General features: G+C 42.9%; 1 protein-coding gene across 4 annotated transcripts in view; it reads right to left on the bottom strand.

Moving 5' to 3' along the window:
• The window catches only part of RFTN2 (raftlin family member 2), a 208,054-nt gene that overhangs the window by 125,287 nt on the left and 56,538 nt on the right, over nucleotides 1-26,229 (bottom strand). For all 4 annotated transcript variants that reach the window (XM_073546706.1, XM_073546707.1, XM_073546709.1 and 1 more), the window contains one exon: nucleotides 12,154-12,265. In XM_073546706.1, the coding sequence (XP_073402807.1) occupies nucleotides 12,154-12,265 (112 nt within the window). The remainder of the gene's footprint in view (nucleotides 1-12,153; nucleotides 12,266-26,229) is intronic.

Below are 26,229 nucleotides of genomic sequence, written 5' to 3'. Positions count from 1 at the left end.
CCCTGTAAATGCAGCAGAAATTATGGGCATAGTCATTCAAAAAGATACACTTTGCCATTGTGAAACCTGCCCTGAGAAACTTTGCCTTTGCATTAAAGGGAATCTGTCACCCCTTTTTTTTTGACTATGAGCTGCCGCCACTGACATCAGGGGCTTATCTACAGCATTCTGTAATGCTGTAGATAAGCCCCCAATGTAACCTGAAAGATAAGAAAAACACATTAGATTATACTCACCAGAGGGGGCGGTCCAGTCCGATGGGTGTCGCGGTCCGGTCCGGCGCCTCCCATCTTCATACGATGATGTCCTCTTCTTCCCTTCCTGTAGTGGCTCCAGCGCAGACGCACTGCTCTGCCCTGTTGAGGGCAGAGCAGAGTCCTGCAGTGCGCAGGCGTCAGAAGAGGTCTGGCGCCTGCGCACTGCAGTATTCTGCTCTGCCCTGTGCTGGAGCCACTACAGGAAGGGAAGAAGAGGACGGCATTGTATGAAGATGGGAGGCGCCGGACCAGACCGCAACACCCATTGGACTGCCCCCCTCCGGTGTGTGTAATCTAACGTGTTTTTCTTATCTTTCAGGTTACATCGGGGGCTTATCTACAGCATTACAGAATACTGTAGATAAGCCCCTGATGTCAATGCCACCAGCTGATAGTCAAAAAAAAGGTGACAGAATCCCTTTAACGATTGCTTCAAAGTGTACCACACATCCACTAATTAATAAAATTTGTTTTTACCCTGTTGACACAACACACATAACCTGAGGTACTCCGCACAACTTACACATACCACCACATTATAAATTCATACACTACGAAAACCAAAAGCATTATTATCATTACTAGAACTATGCCTCTAGATAAATTCCTTGGGTGTTGTTTCTAAAATGGGGTCACATGTGGGGGATATCCAATGTTTAGGCACATCAGGGGCTCTCCAAAGGCAGCATGGCAAGCACAGACTATTCCATCAAAGTCTGAGCTCCAAACCGTCACTCCTTCCCTTCCGATCCATGCTGTGCGTCCAAACAATAGTTTTCCACCACATGTGGGGTATTGACGTACTTGTGCAATTTCCCGTAACAATTTTTGTTAGAATAAAAAAAATGGGGCTAATAAACATTTCTGTGGAAAAAAAGATATTTTTTTATTTTTATGGCTCAACAATATACATTTATGTGAAGCATCTGGGGGTTCAAGGATGCTCACCATTCAACTAGATAAATTCCATAAGGGGGATCTAGTTTCTAAAATAAGGTCATTTGTGGGGGTTCCACTGTTTAGGCACATCAGGGTTTCTCCAAACGCAACATGGCGTCCATTCTCGATTCCAGCAAATTTTGCACTCAAAAAGTCAAACGGTGCTCCTTCCCTTCCAAGCTCTGCCGTGCACGCAAATAGTGGTTTTCCCTCACATATAGGGTATCGGCGTACTCAGGAGAAATTGAACAACCATTTTTGATGTCCATTTTCTCCTGTTACTCTTGTGAAAATAAAAAAAATTGCGGCTAAAAGATCATTTTTGTGGAAAATGTCATATTTTATTTTCACGGCTCCTGGGAGTTCAAGGAGCTCACCACACATTTAGATAAGTTCCTTGAGGGGTGTAGTTTCCAAACTGGGGTCACTTGTGAGTTGTTTCCGCTGTCTAGACCCACCAGGGACTCTCCAAATGGGACATGGCATCCACTCTCGATTCCAGCCAATTTTCAAAAAGTCATAATAATGCGCATTCCCTTCCAAGCCCTACCGTGTGCCCAAACAGTGATTTTATCCCACATATGGGGATATGGGGTATCAGCGTACTCAGGAGAAATTCAACAACAAAATTTACCATCCTTTTTCTCCTGTTACCCTTGTGAAAATAAAAAAAATCGTGAAATATTAATTTTTTACTTCCACATTGCTCCAGTTCCTGTGAAGCACCTGAAGAGTTAATAAACTTGTTGAATGCGGTTTTCAGCACCTTGAGGGGTGCAATGTCACTTTTGGGTATTTTCTGTCATATAGGCTCCTCAAAGTCACTTAAAATATGATGAGGTCCCTAAAAATGGTTTTATATATTTTGTTGGAAGAATGAGAAATCGCTGGTCAACTTTTAACCCTTCTAACTTCCTAACTAAAAAATTATGTTTCAAAAATTGTTCTGATCTAAAGTAGACATTTGGGAAATGTTATTTATTAACTATTTTGTGCGACACACTGGTGCTTTCCACAAAATTAGAATGCCATCAAAAAAGTTAATTTATTTCAGTTCTTCATTGCAAAAATTGAAACTCATATATTATATAGTGTCATTACAAACAGAGTGATCTATTTCAAGTGTTTATTTCTTTAAAGGTGATGATTATGGCTTACAGCCAATGAAAACCCAAAAGTCATTATCTCAGTAAATTAGAATAATTAACAAAAAACACCTGAAAAGGCTTCCTGGGTGTTTACAAAGGTCCTTTATTCTGTTTCAGTAGCTCCACAATCATGGAGAAGACTGCTGACTTGACAGATGTCCAGAAGGCAGTCATTGACACACTCCACAAAGAGGGTAAGCCACAAAAGGTCATTGCTAAAGAAAATGGCTGTTCACAGAGTGCTGTATTCACACATATTAATGGAAAGCTGAGTGTAAGGAAAAAGTGTGGTAGAAAAAGGTGCACAAGCAACCAGGATAATTGCAGCCTTGAAAGGATTGTTAAGAAAAGGTAATTCAAAAATTTGAGGGAGATTCACAAGGAGAGGACTGCTACTGGAGTCATTGCTTCAAGAGCCACCACACACAGACGTATCCAGGACATGGGCTACAAGTAGTGTTCAGCATTCCGATACTGCAATATCGGGTATCGGCCGATATAATCGCGGTATCGGAATTCCGATACTGAGTTCCGATACTTTTAGTATATTGAATACCGGAATTGGAAGTTCCCATAATGTAATGAGCCAGTTTGATTTTATTCAGCCAATGAGGATCCTAAGAAGTCTGGGCACATCCTGTTAGAGCATGTTAGGCATGTACCTACTGGCATGGCTGTGATTGGCTACTGAAATGATGTCATGATGCATTATAAAAGCTGCCACCGCCATTTTGGGTTCACTCTGCTGTGAATTCAGTTAGGGATAGGACGCTGCTGTTCTGAGGGACAGTGTGACCTAGCGATTTGCTATATTGTGCTTTACCCAGGCTACTTTATCAACCGCTGTAGCTTTCTTTTGCCTTGCAGCGCTGTTCACGGCTGTCTGCGAGGTCTCTGTGTGTGAGTGCAGCGTGAGAGAAATGAACGCCGCATCGCCCACATTCTCAACACGGCTGATTATTGGGTGTACACTCTCCTAGATCCTCGCTACCAGGACAACTTACAAAGCCTCATAACACCGTTGAACCGGGAGCATAAAATGCGGGAGTACCAAGACACACTGGTGCATTCCATCATGTTCTCCATTCCACTCGAGAGCAGTGCTGCTAGTGATTTACAAAGCAGCACAGTGCGTCGAGGCAGTGGAGGAAGCTCCGCACAAAGAAAGAGTAGAAGCAGCGCCTCAGCACAAGGCAAGACCAGTATGGCCCAAATGTGGCAAAGTTTTGTGTCCCCGCCACAAATGTCTACACTATCACAGACGGCTCCAGTCAGCAGGAGGCAACGTTTCCGTCAGATGGTGACATACTACATGTCTTGCTCTCTCAGTGTTCTCCCACACGGCTCTTCCCCCTTCAAGTTTTGGGTCTCTAAGCTGGATACATGGCCAGAGCTTAGCCAGTATGCATTGAAGGTGCTGGCTTGCCCTGCTAGTGTATTATCGGAACGCGTCTTTAGTGCCGCAGGTGGTGTACTAACAGACCGTCGCATGCGACTATCCTCTGATAACGTTGACCGGCTTACCTTTCTGAAAATGAACAAGACCTGGATCTCGCAGGAATTTGCCATTCCTCTTCCAGATTAAATAATTGGTTGGCAACAGTATCCAGGTCTCCTGTTGTGTTCATGTTTCTACCACCTGAACTGTAATCCCTGGGCTCCAACACGGCCAGTTGCTGCTCATAAGTGCCGTCTGCACAGTCAACACATGCTCCAGTGTTATTGGGGTTCAGTAACGTCAGCTGATCCCCTGCTGTGTGTCTGTCAATTTTTCCTGCTCTGTCCACATTCACACTACTACAGATATTAAACTTGCTCCAATTAGGCCTCTGCCTCCACTCTGTTTCTATTATTTACCCTGGGCTCCAACACCGCCAGTTGCTGCTCAGAAGTGCCGTCTGCACAGTCAACATATGCTCCAGTGTTATTGGGGTTCAGTAACGTCAGCTGATCCCCTGCTGTGTGTCCAGCAATTTCTCCTGCTCTGTCCACATTCACACTACTACAGATATTAAACTTGCTCCAATTAGGCCTCTGGCTACACTCTGTTTCTACTGTAATCCCTGGGCTCCAACACCACCAGTTGCTGCTCAGAAGTGTCTTTGGCACTGGTACTCCCTCCTACCCAGCCTGGTTCCAGCATGCCAGCTGTTTCCGGGTAGTGCCAACGTCACTTTGCCTCCAATACGTTGTATTGTCGTGTTGCGGTCGGGTTAGCCGACTCTATGGTGCCTGCAGTTTAGGTGCTTCCTATGTGGACTGCGGGATCTGGCAATGAAAGCTGGTTCCATAATGCCAATAGGACAAGCTCCCCCCTGTAGGACTGTGGGTTTTGGTAACTCCGGCCGGCTCACGGCCTTGCAACTTTTTTTTTCATGTGTACCTTCTGCTGCCTATCTGAGTTCCAGTACCATTAGCTGGTTCTTTGGAAGTCAATCTTGAATATGTCCCCCTGGGTTCCAGAAACGTCAGCTGGTTCCAGGCAGAGCCTTTGGCTTAGGTGCCTCCTTCTCGGTATCCGAGTTCCACCAACGTCTGCTGGTCCTTGGTAGTGCTTTCTGGCACAGGTACCTCCTGCTTAGTAACTGGGTTCCAGTACCATCAGCTGGTCCTCGGTAGTTCCATTGGCTCTTGTACCTTCGGCTACCCATCCAGGTTCCAGTACCGTCAGCTGGTTCTCAGCAGTTCCTCAGCCTTCTTGTACCTTCTGCTACATTTCCAAGTTCAAGCTTTTTGAAATGGTTTTTGGTAATCACTCTGGATCTCCCTGACGACGACCCTAAAGATGATGACCCTGAAGACCACTCCAAAGAAGACGACGACCCCAAAAACGATGACCCTGGAGATGACGACCCTGAAGACCACCCCGAAGAAGACCAAGAAGATGACCCTGAAGTGGATGATGAAGGAGAAAGTGTGGGAGAAGTAAAAAAGAAGGTGAAGAGCATGGAAGTAGTGAAACATAAATATCTGACAAAATATAAAAAAGCTTAACATAGTCAATTTCTTTGTAACTCCGTCTTAAAAAAAATTAATTCCTGCTATTCCATTTGATTGGGCTAAACCTCTATACCTTTAATGTCTCCTCCACCTCCCCCAATACATTCTACATTATTCTTAGTTGTTTTCCTTCATGTAGAATTAACCTACAAGGAAAGTAAGGGTTTATTTTCATTCCGATATTTGTGTCCCATTGACTTGCATTGGTTTCTGGTATCGGAATCGGTGATATCCGATATTTTTGGGGTATCGGTCAGATCCAATCCGATCCGATATTTCACGATATCGGAAGGTATCTCTCCACACTAGCTACAAGTGACACATTCCTTGTGTGAAGCCACTCATGACCAATAGACAACGCCAGAAGCATCTTACCTGGGTCAAGGAGAAAAAGAACTGGACTGTTGCTCAGTGGTCCAAGGTGTTGTTTTCAGATGAAAGTAAATTTTGCATTTCATTTAGAAATCAAGGTCCCAGAGTCTGGAGGAAGAGTGGAGAGGCACACAATCCAAGCTGCTTGAGGTCTAATGTGACGTCTCCACAATCAGTGATGGTTTGGGGAGCCGTGACATCTGCTGGTGTAGGTCCTGTAACGGCGCCGGTCGTAACCGCCGCCATCCCCCTAGCTCCGGGCCCCCCCACGGCTAGTTCTTACCTGCTCCGTCACGCGCGGCCGCTTCCTCCCTCCTCCGGTCCACGCACGCCTCCTTCCTCCTCCTGCTCTCGCGCACCCCGCCTTCCTGGTCTCCCAACGGCGGTGACCCCGCACATGCGCACTAGGGCGCGGGCGCGCGGCCGTCGGGTAGTTTAACCCTGCGGTGGGCGGCGGCCGATTAGTGGCCAGCCTATCGCCCACCGGCAGGGGATATATCAGGCGTCTCCCACAAGGGGAGGACGCCTGATTATTGTGTGTCCATTCCTGCTGTAATTTGGCCGCCTATAGGTTCCTATAGGTTTCTTGTCTTCCTTTACGTTTTCCAGCCTTGTTGTCTCTTCCCCTGGTGTTTGCCCTGTCTTCCTGCCCGTCATCTGTCTGCTTACCCCTGGTGCCACCACCCTTGTCTCCCCGGTTCCCTGTCTCTGTTCCGTCCTGCAGTGTCCGTTCTTTTCTTGCCCAGCATTCTGCCCGCTGTCCTCCATCCTCCTGCACGGAGTTCCTGTCCTTGGTAAGCCTCGCCAGCCGCTTGCCTTCTCCAGTCCCTCGAGCCGCCCCTCTCGGTTCCAGCAGTCGCGGTTCTGTCCTCTGCGGTCCTGCCCCTAACGATCCCTGTACAGGGGTCGGTCATCACCTGGTGCGCTCGACCCAGGGGCTCCGGATCCGCGATCCAGAGGGTCCACTCTCGGACGTTATCTCTTCCTGAACGTCACAGGTCCACTGTGTTTTATCAAGACCAAAGTCAGCGCAGCTGTCTACCAGGAAATTTTAGAGCACTTCATGCTTTTCTCTGCCGACAAGCTTTTTGGAGATGGAAATTTCATTCACCAGCAGGACTTGGGACCTGTCCACAGTGCCAAAAGTACCAATACCTGGTTTAAAAACAACAGTATCACTGTGCTTGATTGGCCAGCAAACTCGCCTGACCGTAACTGATGCAAAAGGAGCCCCGACCAAGTACTGAGCATACATTTCAGTAGGCCAACATTTCAGATTTTAAAATCATTTTTCAAGCTGGTATTATAAAGTATTCTAATTTACTGAGATAATGACTTTTTGGTTTTCATTGGCTGTAAGCTATAATCATCAACATTAACATAAATAGACACTTGAAATAGATCACTCTGTTTGTAATGACTCTATATAATATATGAGTTTCACTTTTTGTATTGAAGAACTGAAATAAATTAACTTTTGATGATATTTTAATTTTGTGAGCAGCACCTGTATCTCTCTGGTTTAAAGGCATAAAAATTAAGTTTGAAAATTGCAAAATTTTCACCAAATTTGCGATATTTTCACAAGTAAACGCAAAAATGTTGACAAATTTTACAACTATCATGAAGTACAATATGTCACAAGTAAACAACCTCAGAATCAATGGGATCCATTTCAGAGCTATGACTTCATAAAGTGACACTGGTCAGAATTGAAAAAATAAGCCTGGTCATGAAGGTGAAAACATGCTTCAGTTTGAAGGGGTTAAAATAGGCCTATTTTTTTTGTATAAAATGGGGCCTGTGGTGTAGTGACCACTGTGTCCGCTAGGGGGCGCTGTGTGGAAGTCCTAGGAGAGAGGATGAATGGCAGAATCCTGAATGACCATTTTGTATCTCAAGGTGGGTGGCCTTGAGATGGAGACTTATGTGTGTGTTGATCAGCAGTGATACTGCTGAGGTGCTGATTCAATGTGTCAGGGAGAAGTCTCCAGGTAGCTGGGGAGATGGGAAGACCCAGTTACCTACAAACCCACTCAGGGGGTGTGTTTAAGAAACGCTATTGTAAAGTGTGTATGAGTGGTTAAAGGACCTGTGATGAGGTAATAGCCATGTGACCCGGTGGGCGTGGCTACGGACCATATAAGGTGGCCAGGGTAGGTCACATGAAGTGAATGCAGGGACCTGGTTGGTCCATTTTGGAACGTCCCGTCTGAGAGAGATGGGTATTGTGAGTTCATTTTCCCCTTCACCATTGAGGTCTGATGAACTCCCTCTTCTGGTGAAGGAAGGTAGTGAGGCTGATTACCAGGCACCTGAGATGGATGATGATGACTGGGTGACGGGAATTGCTGACTGGATATAAGGCAGCTGACGCCCTTCTGCCTTGCTGGTGATCTCTCTGAGGGATTCTAGGAGACCAGTCTGATTCCTGCTCCTCAAAAGCTAAGTTTTCTGCTCTGCTTGTTGCATTTGTGTTTTGGTTTTGTTTTACCTTGTTTTTCTGGATTTCTGCCATTCCCTGCTGGGGTGAGTTGAATTCCTTTTTGCTCTGTCTTCAGAAGATACCTGAGTGCTGATATAGTCTTTTTGAAGCCTAGCGTCTTCAGGGCTTTTTTCCCTATCAGCCTGTTGGCTCTTGGTTTGATAGGGATTTGGCGGATTGCAGACAGCAGCTTTCCTATCCTGTCCTATTTAGTTAGCTTGGGCCCCATCATTTGCTCAGCCTATCTTTCTATCTGTGTGAGTGTTTTTTCATCTTGCTTCACCGTCATTATATGTTGGGGGCTGCCTATTGCTTTGGGGTCTGCTCTGGGGCAGTTTAGATTTCCCTTTCTGTCTTTAGGCTATTTAGTTCTCCGGCTGTGATCGAGGGGTCTAGGGCATCGTAGGAACCCCCCACGGCTACTGCTAGTTGTTGTTGATAGGTTCAGGGGTCTGCAATCCGATAGCTGCCAACTTCTCTGGTTTTCTGGACTTAGCTAGTATTTCTGTTTTAGCCTCCTACGGTGACTCATTCATAACAGATGGGGCTGCCTTCTGACAGCAAGTGATCACTGTGTGTAATGGCTGCACGTGCCTGATAGTTCCCTGGAGGGAAGGGATGTCTGCAGCCTGGAGAAGCAGCCATGAGGGAACCCTGACGGGTGAGATAACTGTGAGGCTGAAGAGCCTGCGTATGGAACATTGCATAACCTGTGTTACTACAGGATGGACAGAGTGAAGCTCTGTCATGGACACTAAGCTGTTTTCTATTGCTTTGATGGTTTATGATGCTTGAATAAACCGCATGGACTGTTTTGGATTTATGGAAAACCCATGCCGGAACTGATTATTTGGCTGCCAAGCGAGTGTCCCCTATGTGAATGACAGCGCTACCTTACAGGCCAAATAACAATTTCTAAAGCTACGGTAAATATGAATCAAAAAACATAAACGGAGAGTGAAAATTAAACCAAGTGAACATGATTGCATAATTAGGAATGAATGGGACAAGTAACTACACCAGCCAGTCATTGTAGATGGGACTTAATCTGCATCATTCACCTCTGGATGCAGAAGTGAGTGGTTCCATAGAAACTTTTAACTAGTAAAGACTAGTAAAATTGTAATTTGGTCAAGTAGATGTACATGATGTAATAAGATTTATGGAAGATTTTTGATGAGGACATGTTGCTAAAAAAGCACTCCTACTAACTTTTTTTTCTAAAAATGTGTGTATATGCATGTAATGTAGTGTCAGGGTAGTAATGTACAGGGTGGGCCATTTAATGGATACACCTAAATAAAATGGGAATGGTTGGTAATATCAACTTCCTGTTTGTGGCACATTAGTATATGGGAGGGGGAAAACTTTTCAAGATGGGTGGTGACCATGACGGCCATTTTGAAGTTGGACATTTTGGATCCAACTTTATTTTTTCCAATGGGAAGAGGGTCATTTGACACATTAAACTTATTGAGAATTTCACAAGAAAAACAATGGTATGCTTGGTTTTAATGTAACTTTAATCATGAGTTATTTACAAGTTTATGACCACTTATAAAATGCGTTCAAAGTGCTGCCCATTGTGTTTGATTGTCAATGCAACCCTCTTCTCCCACTCTTAACACACTGATAGCAACACCACAGAAGAAATGCTAGCTTAGGTTTCCAGTATCCGTTGTTTCAGATACTGCACATCTCGTATCTTCACAGCATAGACAATTGCCTTCAGATGACCCCAAAGATAAAAGGATAAAGGGGTCAGATCGGGAGACCTTGGTGGCCATTCTACAGGCCCATGACGACCAATCCACTTTCCAGGAAACTGTTCATGTAGGATTGCTCGGACCTGACACCCATAATTGATGGTATGGTATGGTATATAGTGTACAAAGATAGTGGGACCATTCTTCATCAATGGAAACCTCAATGCCACTGGATATCTGAAATTGCTACATGATGATGTCTTGCCCTCTTTATGCACTGAAGATGGCACATTCCCTGAGTTTTTCCAGCAAGATGGTGCACCACCCACATTATGAGTGTCAGGTCCGAGCATTCCTACAAGGAATCTGACCTCCTTAGACTAGCATTTCTTCTGCGGTGTTGCTATAAAGAGTGGGAGAAGAGGGTTGCATTGACAATCCAACACAATGGGCAGCACTTTGAACTCATTTTATAAGTGGCCATAAACTTGTAAATAACTTATGAAAGAATTAAAGTTATGTTAAAACCAAGCACACCATTGTTTTTCTTGTGAAATTCTCAATAAGTTTGATGTGTCAAATGACCCTCTTCCCATCGGAAAAAATAAAGTTGGATCCAAAATGTCCACCTTCAAAATGACTGCCATGGTCACCACCCATCTTGAAAAGTTTCCCCTTCCCATATACTAATGTGCCACAAACAGGAAGTTGATATCACCAACCATTCCCTTTTTATTTAAGTGTATCCTTATAAATGGCCTACCCTGTACTCACTTACTACTTCTCTTTCCAGTGTCCAACGCTGTTTTTCTGCTTCTGAGTGACTTTCCACAATTGTGGCTAGCTGGTTAGTTGTAGGCGCTATGCATGAGCCGGATGTCTATTTTACAATAAAAACCTTGTCCTGACGCTCCATAGGCTTCTATTGTAAAAACTATGTACTTCCGCAGTTTGAACTGGACAGTCTGCAGAGCAGATACGTCAGTGGAAGCAGAGGAGAAAGGTGGTGGACACCAGAGAAAGCAGCGGAAGGTGAGTATATTAATGCACTCAAACTACGTAACACAAACATTTAATGAATAAAAAAGTTAGTGGGAGTGCTTCTTTGTTGGTTTTTGCTGTTGAGAGAAAGTCAGCTCATCATAAATGATGCAGCTAGATATGAAACAGTCAACAGACAGAGCCCTGGTGCGGGCCAGAGTATATTGCAAGAAGCAAGAAAAATTCTCCAGCGCTGGAAACAAGTTGGATGCAAGTAAAATTTCCCCTTTATTTCTTCAATTAAAAAGCATCATAGCTTGTGCCCCACAGAGGACTGGTCAAACCAAAGCATTTCAGCTGTTAAACCTTAATCATGATTACAATTAAGGCATATGTGTCGGTTTGACCAGCCCTCTGTGGGGCACAAGCTATGATGCTTTTTAATTGAAAAAAAAAAGGGGGGAAGTTTCACTTCCATCCAACTTGTTTCCAGCAGTGGAGATTTTTTTTCCTTTCTGTTAAATATTGCCACTTTAAGAGGTTATCCACTACAATGTGTAGTGGGCAGATCGATAAAAACCTTGGAAATAAGGCTTTATTCAAATTCTTTGCATTTCCAAATGTGCCTGTGTGCGGCGCTATCGCTGCCTGCTCATTCCCATCAGGTGACCATCGTATTTGTAAAGATTATCGTTTGTACTGCCATAAGCAATAATTATTTTTACATTATAAGTGCATTTGTGAGTTTAAGTGTCTCCCATGAGGTGCTGTATGTAGAACACTTCAAAAGGAATATTACCTTCCAGTTTACGCACAATTTAGAGTAGGCTCCATTGATCTAGCATGCACCTCATTTATCTGAGCCCTTTCAGACAGTCTAATATATCACAAATCTTGGCCGTATGATCACCTGTGACACATCATTGAGGATATTGACTATTATCTTATATTGCATGGAATATGCACTAATGGCAAATAGTGGCTCAGTGGTTAGCACTGCTGCTTTACAGCTCTTTTATACTGGGTTCAAATCTCACCAGGAGTCTGTATGTTCTCCCTGTGTTTATGTGAGTTTCCTCCCACATTCCAAAGACATACTGATGAGCCCCAATGGGGACAATGATGAAGTCTGTGAAGTTTTGTGGAATTAATAGTGCTATATAAATGAATAAAATAAATAAATTAATAAGTGTAATTAAAGTAAGGAATTAAACACAGGTACTAATAACAGTCAAGTTTAGGCAAAATTAAAAATGGAAGAATACTTTTTCTAGTAGAATTTTCATGCCTTCATTTGTCAGAGCTTCACATATAGACATCCATTCCTCAATGACAAGGCTGGCCTGTTTCTGTCCTGTGGATACCGTATGCTTTTGACTGAAAGAAAGAAAAATGCAGTGTAATTTATTTAATTGTATAATGAATAAGTAAATTAATTGACTAGTTGTACACATCCCAATAAGAAACTCATACTTGGGGTAGGTGCACATGACATTTCTACACATACGAGCAAAAAAGGACCGAGCAATCAGCTTTGATCAGAGTTGTATCAGTTTTTCTTGGACACGGAGAGAAAAACCACAGTCTGATTTTTTCCACAGACTTATATTGCCGATTTTATAAGATCAAAATTGGACATGTCTCCTATTTTTCCTGCAGACCACTCGGACCAAGAAAAAAAATCTGACGTGTGCACGGCCCCAGAGGATATAAAAGGTATGAGTGCTATCTGTAAAAAACAGGGATAGCACCACTCATATACACTGCTCAAAAAATAAAGGGAACACTTAACAGAATATAACTCCAAGTAAATCAAACTTATGTGAAATCAAACTGTCCACTTAGGAAGCAACACTGATTGACAATAAATTCCACATGCTGTTGTGCAAATAGAGTAGACAACAGATGGAAATTATTGGCAATTATCAAGACACCCTCAATAAAGGAGTGGTTCTGCAGGTGGGGACCACAGACCACATCTCAGTACCAATGCTTTCTGGCTGATGTTTTGGTCACTTTTGAATGTTGATTGTGCTTTCACACTCGTGGTAGCATGAGACTGGCTCTATAACCCACACAAGTGGCTCAGGTAGTGCAGCTCATCCAGGATGGGACATCAATGCAAGCTGTGGCAAGAAGGTTTGCTGTGTCTGTCAGCGTAGTGTCCAGAGGCTGGAGGCACTACCAGGAGACAGTCCAGTACACCAGGAGATGTGGAGGGGGCCGTAGGAGGGCAACAACCCAGCAGCAGGACCGCTACCTCAGCCTTTGTGCAAGGAGGAACAGGAGGAGCACTGCCAGAGCCCTGCAAAATGACCTCCAGCAGGCCACAAATGTGAATGTGTCTGCACAAACGGTTAGAAACCGACTCCATGAGGATGGTCTGAGGGCCCGATGTCCACAGATGGGGGTTGTGCTCACTGTCCAACACCATGCAGGACACTTGACATTTGCCACAGAACACCAGGATTGGCAAATTCACCACTGGTGCCCTGTGCTCTTCACAGATGAAAGCAGGTTCACACTGAGCACATGTGTCAGACGTGACAGAGCCTGGAGACACCGTGGAGAGAGATCTGCTGCCTGCAACATCCTTCAGCATGACAGGTTTGACAGTGGGTCAGTAATGGGGTGGGGTGGCATTTCTTTGGAGGGTCGCACAGTGTTGGGCTGTGAGCACAACCCCCAACTGTGGACGTCGGGCACTCAGACAATCCTCATGGAGTCGGTTTCTAAATGTTTGTTCAGACACATGCACAGTTGTGGCCTGCTGGAGGTCATTTTGCAGGGCTCTGGCAGTGTTCCTCCTTGCACAAAGGCTGAGGTAGCGGTCCTGCTGCTGGGTTGTTGCCCTCCTACGGCCCCTTCCATGTCTCCTGTGTACTGGCCTGTCTCGTGGTAGCGCCTCCAGCCTCTGGACATTGTGCTGACAGACACAGCAAACCTTCTTGCCACAGCTCGCATTGATTTGCCATCCTGGATGAGCTGCACTACCTGAGCCACTTGTGTGGGCACAACCAACATTCAAAAGTGACCAAAGCATCAGCCAGAAAGCATTGGTACTGAGATGTAGTCTGTGGTCCCCACCTGCAAAACCACTCCTTTATTGAGTGTGTCTTGATAATTGCCAATAATTTCCATCTGTTGTCTATTCCATTTGCACAACAGCATGTGAAATTGATTGTCAATGAGTGTTGCTTCCTAAGTGGACAGTTTGATTTCACAGAAGTTTGATTTACTTGGAGTTATATTCTGTTGTTTAATTGCTCCCTTTGTTTTTTTGAGTAGTGTAAGATAATCAGTCATGTGCATGGGTATGGTGTGTCTAATGGATGAAATAACATATAAAGTCGTGTTCTAAACAATCTAGTAAACTTGTTCCAGAAATCTGAACTCCCAAATAATCAAGAAATTCCTGTTAGATTCGTAGCAGGTTAGTGCTCTTTCCTATAGATTCCTAATATAACTAAACAAAAATAATGTGCATATTGTTTCATTTTGCTGTAATGGAAAAAACATGACCTCACCGGATTGTTGACTGATTTTATTTTACTGTAGATTGCCGGAGAAATATATCTTAAATTTGACTTGATTTGATGCACAGTTATCCGCCATCAGCTAGTGCTATGTGGAAAGTAATTACCTGGAGGAAACTGAACCAAATTACAGAACTAATTATAGTCAGTGGAACAAGCTGAGGCTTGCTTACTGCCAGCCCCATTTCATACGACTATCACAACTTTTGACCTTTGCCATCAGTTGCGTTGTCAGCACAAAGATTCAACAAAAACATTATGGCACAATCAAAGGAAATTCCTGAAGAGAACAGAAAGAAAAAAAAAATCTATCATTCTGGAAAAAAAAATCCATCTCTGGGTCCACAGGGAGGAATGTTTCCAATATGAACAGCCCAACAAAATTTCTGAAAAACAGAGAATGTGATCCTACTGGTAACAAATATTAAAACACATTTGCCTAAGAAAATCATCCATGGCTGTGTCACAAGATATAAAAAGAATACCATGGGCCCATTATGTATTTCCATAAGCCTCTGATTTCACGTAGAGACCAATATTTTTTTTCCTGGAACTATTGCATGTTGTGTTATCACCAGATCTGGTATAATTACAGGGAGCATGACTGTTCCCTGTTTCAAAATATTTACAATGGAAGATCTGCCAAAATATACAAAAATATAATAGGATTAATTTCAAGAGATCACATCACGCACAAAGGAACATCAGTTTCTAGAATGAAGGGGATGTGTTGTTATGTAGAGAACCCAACACAAAAAATTTCAGTTGCTATAAACTTATGACCCAACCATATAAGAAATCACCATAGATTTGAATGGTCCTTTGTTTAGAATGTTGCAGCAGTTCTCCAGATGGAAAATGTGATGGCAGAAGAATTTGGTATTTTAACATTCTAAAAATTAGCAGTAATCTGAGCTTACGGGGCCCAATTCATCACTTGTAATTTATTAAAATCACTTTCCTAATTTTGCTATGTGGTATTCGCGGATGGTTTTGATGTGGAGGGACTGGAGTGAAGTGCACAAAGAAATGTGACTTTTGGTGAGTCACATTTCCATGTCTAAGACATCTGGATATGCAAAGTTTTCGGGGAAAAATAAAAAAGACTGAAATAAAATAAGCAAATTAGTGCAAATCTTAGATTATCCAGATTAGAAATCCAGATTTTTTGGCCTGATGTAATTACTTCAATATCACACTACTTGTATATATCTGGCACCAGTCCATCGATCTTGGAATTCCTTATTTCTTTTTTTACAATGTGCAAATATTGTAATTACATGTATTCAGCATCCATACAGTGATTTACAGTTGTTTTCCCCTCTGGGTTAAAGGCACTTTCATATTAAATACTCTGTTTTATACTGAAATGAATTAATAAAGAAAACAGATTTATTCAATACAACTTTTGTGAAAGAAACACTTTTTTTTATTCTCTATAAGTTTTTATTTTTTAGAGGTCAGTATCTTTCAGAGTTTTTGTGGAGTGTAACCCGCCTTTGAGAAAAGGGATCGGTCTTTTGTGGACAATTATGTTTATCAATTATCTTTCTGTTTCTAAACAGATTGTCCAGCTAATTAAAATAGATTTTAAGGCTTGGGAAATATCCTGTCGTGAAAAGGAATCTAATATGTTTAAGATTGGTGCCTCCTTGCCATCAGTTAATACCCTTATATCTGAAAAGGAACTTTTTGAACAATGCAAAATTGTTTTATACAAAAAGACAAAAATATGGTGGACAAGGACCTCACTGGAAAACTATGTCAGCCAAAAAATAATTCCGAGAGTTCTCAGGATTCAATTATTCCCCACGTTTGATCTGGAAGATCAAAAAGTAATTGAAAGATGGACAACAACGACTACAGCCTGTCCCATTGAATTCCTAAAAACTATAATTGAAAACAGCATGCAGTCTATCAGTAAAATTGAAGAAGACATTAATACATTAATAAAATGGAAACAACGTTACAAAATGAGGTTGTCAAAGAGCACTGAAACTTGGATAACGAATATGAATACTGAGATTGAAAAATGGAAAAAGACATTTGTCAAGATAAAGTAAAAATATACCAGAGAGACTTAGCAGATTATGAAAAAAATAACATTTTCCCATGGCAATTGAAAGAAAATCAAAGAATGGTAAAACCGTATCTGTAAATCCATCAGCCAGTTCAAAATCATCACTCTTGGACAATACATCAATTAGTGAACATGAAACCTCCTCAACATGGAACCATTGGATACGTCATGGGGAATTTGAGAACCAGGGCTCCCTGTCGTCACTGTCCCCGCCTACTGTCAAATTGAACTTGAAGAGGAAGCCAGGGCTGCAGCTGATCTCTGACTTCCTCTTCATGTTCAATTGATACTAAAACTGGAAAGTGATGGCACGGGACGTGAGTAAAGAGTTTTTCACTTTATCGAGGCCAAACATTTAAACCCAGAAGAGGTTGTCCTAGCAGTGAACAACCTCTTTAAATATAAAAGTTTGAGCCTTATCAGTGGACCATTCCTCAAATGTTGTATTTCAGTTATCCATTGTGCTCTGCATCCAGCTCAATGACATGCACTTAGTGAAGGTCCTGAGCAAGGAGACATTTGTGTCTCAGACGCAACATCAATATAGTAGAAAAGGATCCAGCTCCACAGGTCTTCATAAATCTTTAGACTTTATTTCGTGTGAAAAAAGTACAATCCAGTGGAGGTAATTTTAAAAATCTATGCGTTTCAGGTTGTAATCCCTTAATTATGATACATCATGAATAAGGGTTTAACAACCTGAAACGTGTTGATTTTATTTCAATTATACATCATGATATTTTAAAATTATCTGCACTGGATTGTACTTTTGTCACTCCGAATAATGTCTAAAGATTTATGAAGACCTGTGAAGCTGGATCCTTTTCTACTACACAAATTCATTGTGCCTAGTAAGATGAATTAATATACTAATGCGATAGCGTGAGCAGTACTTTACAAGCTTAAAGGGAATCTGTCACCCCTTTTTTGAGATATCATATAATGATATCGTTCAATTGTGTGTCACATAAGGATTCTCTTAATACTTTTGCTTCCCCCTGACCCCGCACCTTTCATGCATAAATACCTTTTTTATATCGGTTCAGATGTATGTAAACTTCCGCTGTCCGGTCCGCTGGGCGGGCTTATTCACCTGCTCCCCCCTCCCTGTCTTGCTCTACGCATTTCTTCTTGTGTAGAGCAAGACAGGGAGGGGGAGCAGTTGAATAAGCCCCGCCCATCTGACCGGACCGTGGCAGTTTACATACATCTGAACCGATATAAAAAAAGTATTTATGCATGAAAGGTGCGGGGTCAGGGGGACGCAAAAGTACTAAGAGAATCCTTATGTGACACACAATTGAATGATATCATTATATGATATCTCAAAAAAGGGGTGACAGATTCCCTTTAAGCATGTAGTATAGAACTATACAATGCCTCAACAACTAGACTAGCCAATAATTTACCCAATGAAAGACAAATAGCTTCAATTTGGTTTAGTGTACCTGACGTAGGAAGGAAAGGATAACTTAGAAGGTTTTCAGATAGATTCATCTTATGCGTCCTTCCCTTTTGTGAAGCTCCCTATGCCAGAGACAATTAGGTACCCTTTAAAGGGAGTGACCTTGCTATTAATTTTTTTGCAAGCAATAAAATGTAGATGTGTGGAAAAATTTAGGGTATAGGAATTTCTGCCCTGTTTATCAAATAATTGATCCGTCAATTCTTTTTGCAAAGTCTCCTCCATCTCCTTCAGGAGTGCGTAGTAGGATTATGTTACAATATTGTAGCAATCATTATTTTGCGAAATGTCAAATCACATTCTCTGATAAACCAAATAAAAATACACACCAATGAATAAATCCCCTGACGAAGGAGTTACGCCGAAACGCGCGTCGGGGTGCGCTGTGCATGCTCCACATTTCTCCCAGGTACTTATTATATTAAATTACTTTCATTATATTGCAGCACGTCCCTGTGCAGGGCTTATCTCTTATAAATACATTGTCATTTTTGCACAATAGCACCATTGCACTTTATGATTAATTCATTTTATTTATTTATTTTCTGTGATTTAATATTACCCTCTTTCTCTATATAATGTACTGATATGTAATATGACTGGTTGGTCATCTTATTTAAGCACTTTAGCACTGGTCACTTTGCATGATTATCAATCACTTTTTTTAAAAAAAATGCTCCATTTGGTCTGTGCTGCTTTATTCTTAAGAACAACTGTTAATATATGTATTTTTGTACACTGGTGATGTTATATATTTTAATATTTTAATGCTTTAATTTGTGTGTGCACTTGCACGTCTCTATGTAGAATACTGCTTACCATTAATAAAAAAGGTATTTTATCTTCCCCTTACATTGGCTGGTTTTATGATGTATTAATTTTAGTTCATGTCCAGGGTTCTTGTCTTTTGGTACTCTCTCATAAACCAGCCTATCCATCACAATGGCATTCCCCCTTGTCAGAGGCCTTAACTACAATAGATCTATCTATTTCTAATTCAAGCTGCGAATTAGATGAATTCATCCTACCATCACTATTCCTCTCAATACATTTGAAGATCGTATAACCATCTTCTGAAAAGATCTACGTTGCTAGTATCAATATTTCTGGTACTTTTTGCCTTCAACCTGGTAAATGGCTTCCCTCATCTTTTTGGCCCTGATTCCACAGCTGTTCCAACAAGCAGAGGTCTGGTATGTCCTGATCATAAGTACCCAGTTTTCTACATTAATTACTTTGGGATGACAGCATGAGTTTAGCCCACCTCAATTTTCTCGTGAACAGTAAGATGTCTTTAACGCAATTAAGCAAATCATAGTAGGGAAGATAGTCAATGATGATGCAATGGAGTAAAGAAATGACTTAATACTCAATCCGTGAAGAAATTTGTTTTCAAGACTTGCTTGAACCTGGAAAAATAAGGTCCAAATCTAATGGTCCAGAGCAGTGAGTTCCTTGTAATAGGTACATCACAGGAGAAGCCCTGCAGACAGCAGTGAGAGAATGCAGCAAATCAAGATCAGAGTTGTAGGTCATTGGCTAAGCAAAGAATACAAGTGGGTTAGACACATAAGACTGGTATGGCTGAGTGGTATTGTGGAAAGTAAGAGCTGTCAGAATAACAAGGCCAGGGCTGTATCTCTCAAGATGCCTGTGTTCAGGTGGTAGCAGAAGCATAATGATTGTGATCATAAAGGGTGCCACTGCGACCAGGCCCGTGTGGCTGGAGGGCCTTCAGATGCCAGTGATCATTTCAGCTGGATGTGGGACTGAGGACATGCATTCAGCTGAACTGCATTGTGGTGCCGAGACCCGCAGGGTCCCAGCACTGCTATCTACGCCGTTGGCCAATCAGAGGTCGGCTGCTGATGTTAGTGTGCCAGTCACAGGTGGCTCATAACAGTGATGTTATGCGTCTCCCGTAGCAGGCATGCCGGAGTCAGCTGTAAGTCTTCCCACCGGCTATAGAAGAGGACACGGCATGTCGTGAGAGAGTGGAAAGTTGAGAAGAATCTTTTTTTTTAAATTTGTTAGAGAACAGCAACAGAACATGAGCATTATTGCAGTAGCTGGGATATTATACCAAGTAGAGGCTCAGGATGGGGGACATATATAACTGGAAGGGGCCAGGATAGGGACATTACTCCAGGATGGGGCCATATATTACTGGAAAGGACCCAGGATGGTGACATTAGACTATGTTTTGGGGACATTATTATTGGCTTTAAACTGGTAGCTTTCCCTTTCATTTAAAATCATCTCTGGAGATCAGTGTTCAGCTTCTAGGTCTTGACAGTTCCTTTTTGCATGTAAGAAAAACGTGGATTTATCTGGAATATTATTAATCTTCCTATAGTCTACATGCCCATAGAGAGAGCTTTGGAGGTTGATCCTGCTGACAGATTCCCTTTGATAGCTCTCTTCTGGTACTCTCTACATAAAAAGCTTCTGCTGTTTAGCTGAATAATGAGAGCTTCCTTCTGCTGTCTTAATATCTTAATATGACACAGCTCAGCAATCAGGATGGAGTAAGAGATAGCAGTGAAGAGTGTATGTGTTTAATGTGTGTGTATATGATATGTGCATGTGATCTGCTAGTGTGTTGTATGTGTGTGTATGCAGACATACCGCTGGTGCAGCCAGTGCAACAGCATCGGGGCCTGGAGGTGGAGGGGGGCCCCTGCAGGCAGTGGTGTACTGCCCATAGCGGCAGAGTAAGCAGCTGCCATGGAGCCACTCAGTCAAGATTATGTGCGGGAATAAGAGGGGCCCGGTGTCATGAAGCAGAGGGGCCCCTCGCACTCTCTCCTGTTATCATGCAACTAGATAGAGCTGGGGAGAGAGCAGGAGTTCAAAAATGGTGGGTGTCATGCAGGGAGAGACACTTGCCAATGAACACTTTCCCCACCAGAGTGATGAGAACGGTCACTGGCTGCCGTCTCACTGGTGAGTACTCACCTGTAGTCAGGGGCCCGGGCACAGCACTCAGGGGTCAACAGTGGAGGAAGAGAAGGACTTACAGTGGGTCTTCTGCTACCTCCACTGTTCCATTCTCAGCAGGCTGCAACACCTCAGAGAAGAGGTCGGGGGAGGAGGCTCACAGCATGGGACATCTCACAGAGGAGGTCGGGGGAGGAAAACTGGGAGAGCACAGCAGCAGGTGAAATCCTTTCTGCTCTGTGTCCCCATTCCCCACAGTGGGCCCTGCAGTCTTCTCAAGCTGATCTCTGAGCTATGAGGCCGCCTTCCTCCACAGCTCATCTGAACAGAACACCTGATGACATCATAAATCTATGTGTGTGTTTGTATATGTACATATATGTGTATGTATGTTCATTATATGTATATGTGCTTATCTATGTGTGTGAATGTATGTGCGTGTATCTACCTGTGTGTATCTGTGTGTACAGTATATGAGTGTGTATGTATATACGGTATATGTCTGTATGTATGGTATATGTGTAAGTGTGTGTATGCACAGTGTATGTGTGTATGTATGGTATGTGTGTATGTATCTGTGTGTACGGTATATATGTGTGTGCATGTATGTTACCTGTCTGAATCCTGCTCATATAGGTACTATACACATGATCAGGTTTTTAAATACATCAGTCAGGGACTGCTCTGATATGGGGTTACCTTGACGTTTGGTAGAGCGGCTTAGTATACATTTTTTGCAAAAAACGTATCAACCAAATACTCTGTTTTGTTATGATCTTTTTACTAGCACTTGCTGTTTACTGTTACTTTTTTACAGCAGAGTATTTTTATATGTTTGTTTTACTGTGTTTTTCTGTGTGTATGTATGTGCGGTATATGTGTGCATATCTGTGTATGTACTGTATATGTGTGTGTATGTATATATGGTTTATGTCTATGTGCATGTATGTATGGTATATGTGTATATATCTGTGTATGTATGGTATATGTGTATGTATCTGTGTGTACGGTATATGTGTATATATGTACAGTATATGTGTGTGTATCTGTGTATGTATGGTATATGTGTGTGTATGTATATATGGTGTATGTCTATGTGCATGTATGTGCAGTATATGTGTATGTAAGTGTATGTATGTACGGTATATGTGTGTGTACAGTATGTGTGCACTATATTTGTATATAAGTGTGTGTGTATGTATGGTATATGTGTTTGTACAGTATATGTGTGTATGTATGTATGGTATGTGTGTACGATATCTGTGTGTATGTATGTACAGTATATGTATGTGTATCTGTGTATGTACGGTATATGTGTGACTTGCATCTATGGTATGTGTGTGTATGTACAATATATCTGTGTGTATGTTATATGTATGTGTATATATGTATGTGTATGTATGTACGTACGATATTTGTGTGTTTATCTGTGTATGTTCAGTATATGTGTGTATGTATGTATGGTATGTGTGTATGTACGTTATATGTGTGTGTATGCATGTACAGTATGTATATCTGTGTATGTATGTATGGTATATGTGTGTATGTATGGTATGTGTGTTTGTGTATGTACGGTGTATGTGTGTATGCATGGTATGTGTATCTGTGTGTGTATGTACGGTATACGTGTGTGTATGTATGGTATATGTGTGAGTATGCATGGACAGTATGTGTATCTATGTGTTTATGCACGGTATATGTGTGTATGTATGGTATGTGTATGTGTGTGTATGTATGGTATATGTGTGAGTATACATGTACAGTATGTGTATCTGTGTGTGTATGTATGGTATATGTGTGTATGTATGTATGGTATGTGTATGTGCATGTATGTATGGTATATGTGTGAGAATGCATGTACAGTATGTGTATCTGTGTGTGTATGTACGGTATATGTGTGTATATATGGTACGTGCATCTGTGTGTTTGTTTGGTATATGTATGTATGTATGGTATATGTATGTATGATGTATGTGTGATCCATCAGATCATGGATAACTTGCTGATTACTGGAGATTCGACCACTGGGCCCCCAGCTCTATTCATTATCTACAGAGCTGCTGAGCGCTGCGCTCGGCTATTTCTATCAGTTCCATAGACAATGAATAGAGCAGATACCAGATGGTACAGATACCAGACATATAATGTAATCTAATATATAAAGCTCAATGTGTGTGTGTATGTTTGTATGTATGTATGAGTGTATGTCCGGGATTGGCATCTGCACCGTGGCAGCTACAGCCACAAAATTTTGCACAGTCACACGTCTGGACCCAGAGAGCATCATAAGCTATGTTGTGAGGTGAAATTTTAACCCCGCGCATTCCAATTCACCAAACAATTTTGCCCCTAGGTACATAATGGGGAAAAAGTGTATGTATGTATGTGTGTATGTACGGGATTGGCATCGGCACCGTCGTAGCTACAGCCACAAAATTTTGCACAGTCACACGTCTGGACCCCGAGAGCGTCATAGGCTATGTTGTGAGGCAAAATTTTAATCCTGCGTGTTCCAATTCACCAAACAATTTTGCCCCTATCTACATAATGGGGAAAAAGTGAAAGGAAAAGTGATGGAGGCAAATTGACAGCTGCCAAATGTGAACAAGGGGGACTTAACGAATGAGAGCGATGGAGCCAAAGAGTATATACCGTACAGTTGCTAAGGTGGGGCCCTGACATGGGATACTCAGCACACACGGGGATATGAACACACACAAAAAATGCGCCACACACTACCACGTGCTTCAACACAAACAGTTTACCACCCTCAGCACACATTTCACCACACATACACCAACCTCGCCACTAGAGTTGAGCGAAACGGGTCGAAAAAATTCAAAAGTCGCCGACTTTCGCCAAAGTCGAGTTTCATGAAACGAAACCCGACCTTAGCGTGATGTCGGCCACGAGGTTGGCGACTTTAGCGCCAAAGTCACATTTCAAAAGATGCTTTAGCGCCCTTTTTCAGCCAATCAGGACGAACGGACACTGTGGGCAACGTGATGACATAGGCAGCGGTCACCACCATCTTGGAGAAGGGCATGCAAGTGATTGGCTTGCTTTGTGTGGCGTCAAAGGGGGTATAAAAGGGCGGGGACGCCGACCGCCATGTTATTCATGCTGATCTCAGAATAGGGAGAGCTGCTGCAGCTGCTGATTCTGTAGGAAGAGCGTTAGGAAGGCAAAAAGAAAAAAAACCCCTGCTTCTGCTGCTAGCGCTTTTCACTGTAGTTACTGTGCAGTGAAAGGTGAAGATTTTTGCTTTTGTGCAGCAGCGCTGGTGGTGATTAGCCTGCCTTTTAAGGCTAGCTGCATTGCTGTGTGCACACTGGTGTTCAAACTGCTTTTTTAAAAGCAATCCAAATTGTATTGTTTTGTCCTGGTGAGGTAGTGAGTGTTCATTTTTTCACACACCGCACAGCGGTGTACGCTCCTCACACACTACCGTGTAACGGCTGTTATCACGGCCAAATTGAAGCTATCTAAGGCTGTGTGCACACGCTGCGGATTATGTGCGGATTCATCCGCGCGGATTTTGTAAAATCCGCAGGTGAAACCGCAGGTCAAAAGACCTGCGGTTTTACCTGCGGATTGCTCTGCGGTTTTGCCCTGCGGTTTTTCATCTCCTCAATGGAGGAGATGGCAAACCGCAGGAGAATCCGCAGACAGAATTGACATGTCAATTCTTTCTGCGGATTGAAAACCGCAGATAATCCGCGCGGAAAATTCCGCACCGTCTGCACTGCGGTTTTTGATTCCCATAGGGAATCATGGTACTGTACACCGCAGCAAAAACTGCTGCGGGTCCGCAGCGGCCAAAACCGCTGCGGAACCGCAGCAAAATCCGCAGCGTGTGCACACAGCCTAAGTGTGTGACTCTGTAAGGAAAAGCCGGGGAGTTTGTCCGTTCTTACAGACCTACACTCTAGGGAGATTACAATTCTGCCCAATTCTATATACACCTTGTAGCTTGTCATACACTAGGCAATTTCTGCCGGTCACATTGCGGTGTTATAGACACAGGGCCTGACAGAATCCAACTGTGTCCTGAAGTGTAGAGAGATTCCAATTCTCCACAGTCCTCTATCCACCTTTCTTACAACATCCAGAATCTGCCTGTCCCATTGCGGTGTAAAATAAACAGGGCCTGACAGAATCCAACTGTGTCCTGAAGTCTACAGAGATTCCAATTCTCCACAGTCCTCTATCCACCTTTATTACACCATCCAGAATCTGCCTGTCACATTGCGGTGTAAAATAAACAGGGCCTGACAGAATCCAACTGTGTCCTGAAGTCTACAGAGATTCCAATTCTCCCCACTACTATATACACCTTGTACCTTGCTTTACAGTACCATATAGTTGGTGGTTTTTTAGGTACATTTTCCCCTAAAATGAGGAAGCGTGGTGGAAGAGTCCGTGGAAGAGGGCAGGGGTTGGCAGCTGGTAATGATGGTGATGGTGTTGGTGGTGGATCTGCTGGTAGTGGCAAAAGCAAAATAGCACCTAATGCAGGAGGTGTTGAGCCTGCATCATCATCTGGCTCCACAAGGCCTCGAAGGCTCCCTTTTCTGGGAGTAGGTAAACCGCTTTTAAAGCTGGAGCTTCAAGAACAAGTTTTGGCTTACATTGCTGACTCAGCCTCCAGCTCTATCACCTCCACTTCTGAAGTTTTAAAAAATAAAAGCACTGAGTCATCATTGGAGGCTCATGTTCATGAACCACACTTTTCCTTGTGTCCTTCACCCCAACCAAAATTGAAGGATGCGGCAGGCCACACTACAGATTACTCCATGGAGCTGTTTTCACATACCATGCCTGGGTTATCAAGTCAAATCGTGAATTACCCAGGCAAAGATGAATCTGACATGGAGTGTACTGACGCACAGCCACTGATAGATGATTCTGCTGGTACATTCACTCAGAGCACTACATTGTCCTCGCAGTGTACTGAGCCAGAATCTGACCCAGATGAAACTCAGGTGCCACTTCCCGCATACTATACCACCATACACGGTGACACAGAGGAAGGTGCACATGACATTGAAGAGGAGGTGATGGATGACCCAGTTGTTGATCCAGATTGGCATCCATTGGGGGTAGAGGGTGCCGCTGCCAATAGCTCAGAAGAGGAGGAGGAGCATCCGCAGCGGGCATCGACATCGCAACAGCTGTTATCTGGCAGGCCCGGAGCAGTCCAAAAACGGGTTACAAAAACCAAAACAGTTGCAGGACAGCTTGGCCAGATGGTCAAAATAGCACAGCGTGCAAGGCCTCAAAATGTCTTCCATAGTAGGAAGAGTGCAGTGTGCCACTT

This window comes from Dendrobates tinctorius, unplaced genomic scaffold (assembly GCF_039654945.1).
Source record: "Dendrobates tinctorius isolate UK_male_01 unplaced genomic scaffold, ASM3965494v1 ptg000150l, whole genome shotgun sequence".
Lineage (NCBI taxonomy): Eukaryota > Metazoa > Chordata > Amphibia > Anura > Dendrobatidae > Dendrobates > Dendrobates tinctorius.
This window is presented reverse-complemented; position numbering and strand designations above follow the sequence as displayed.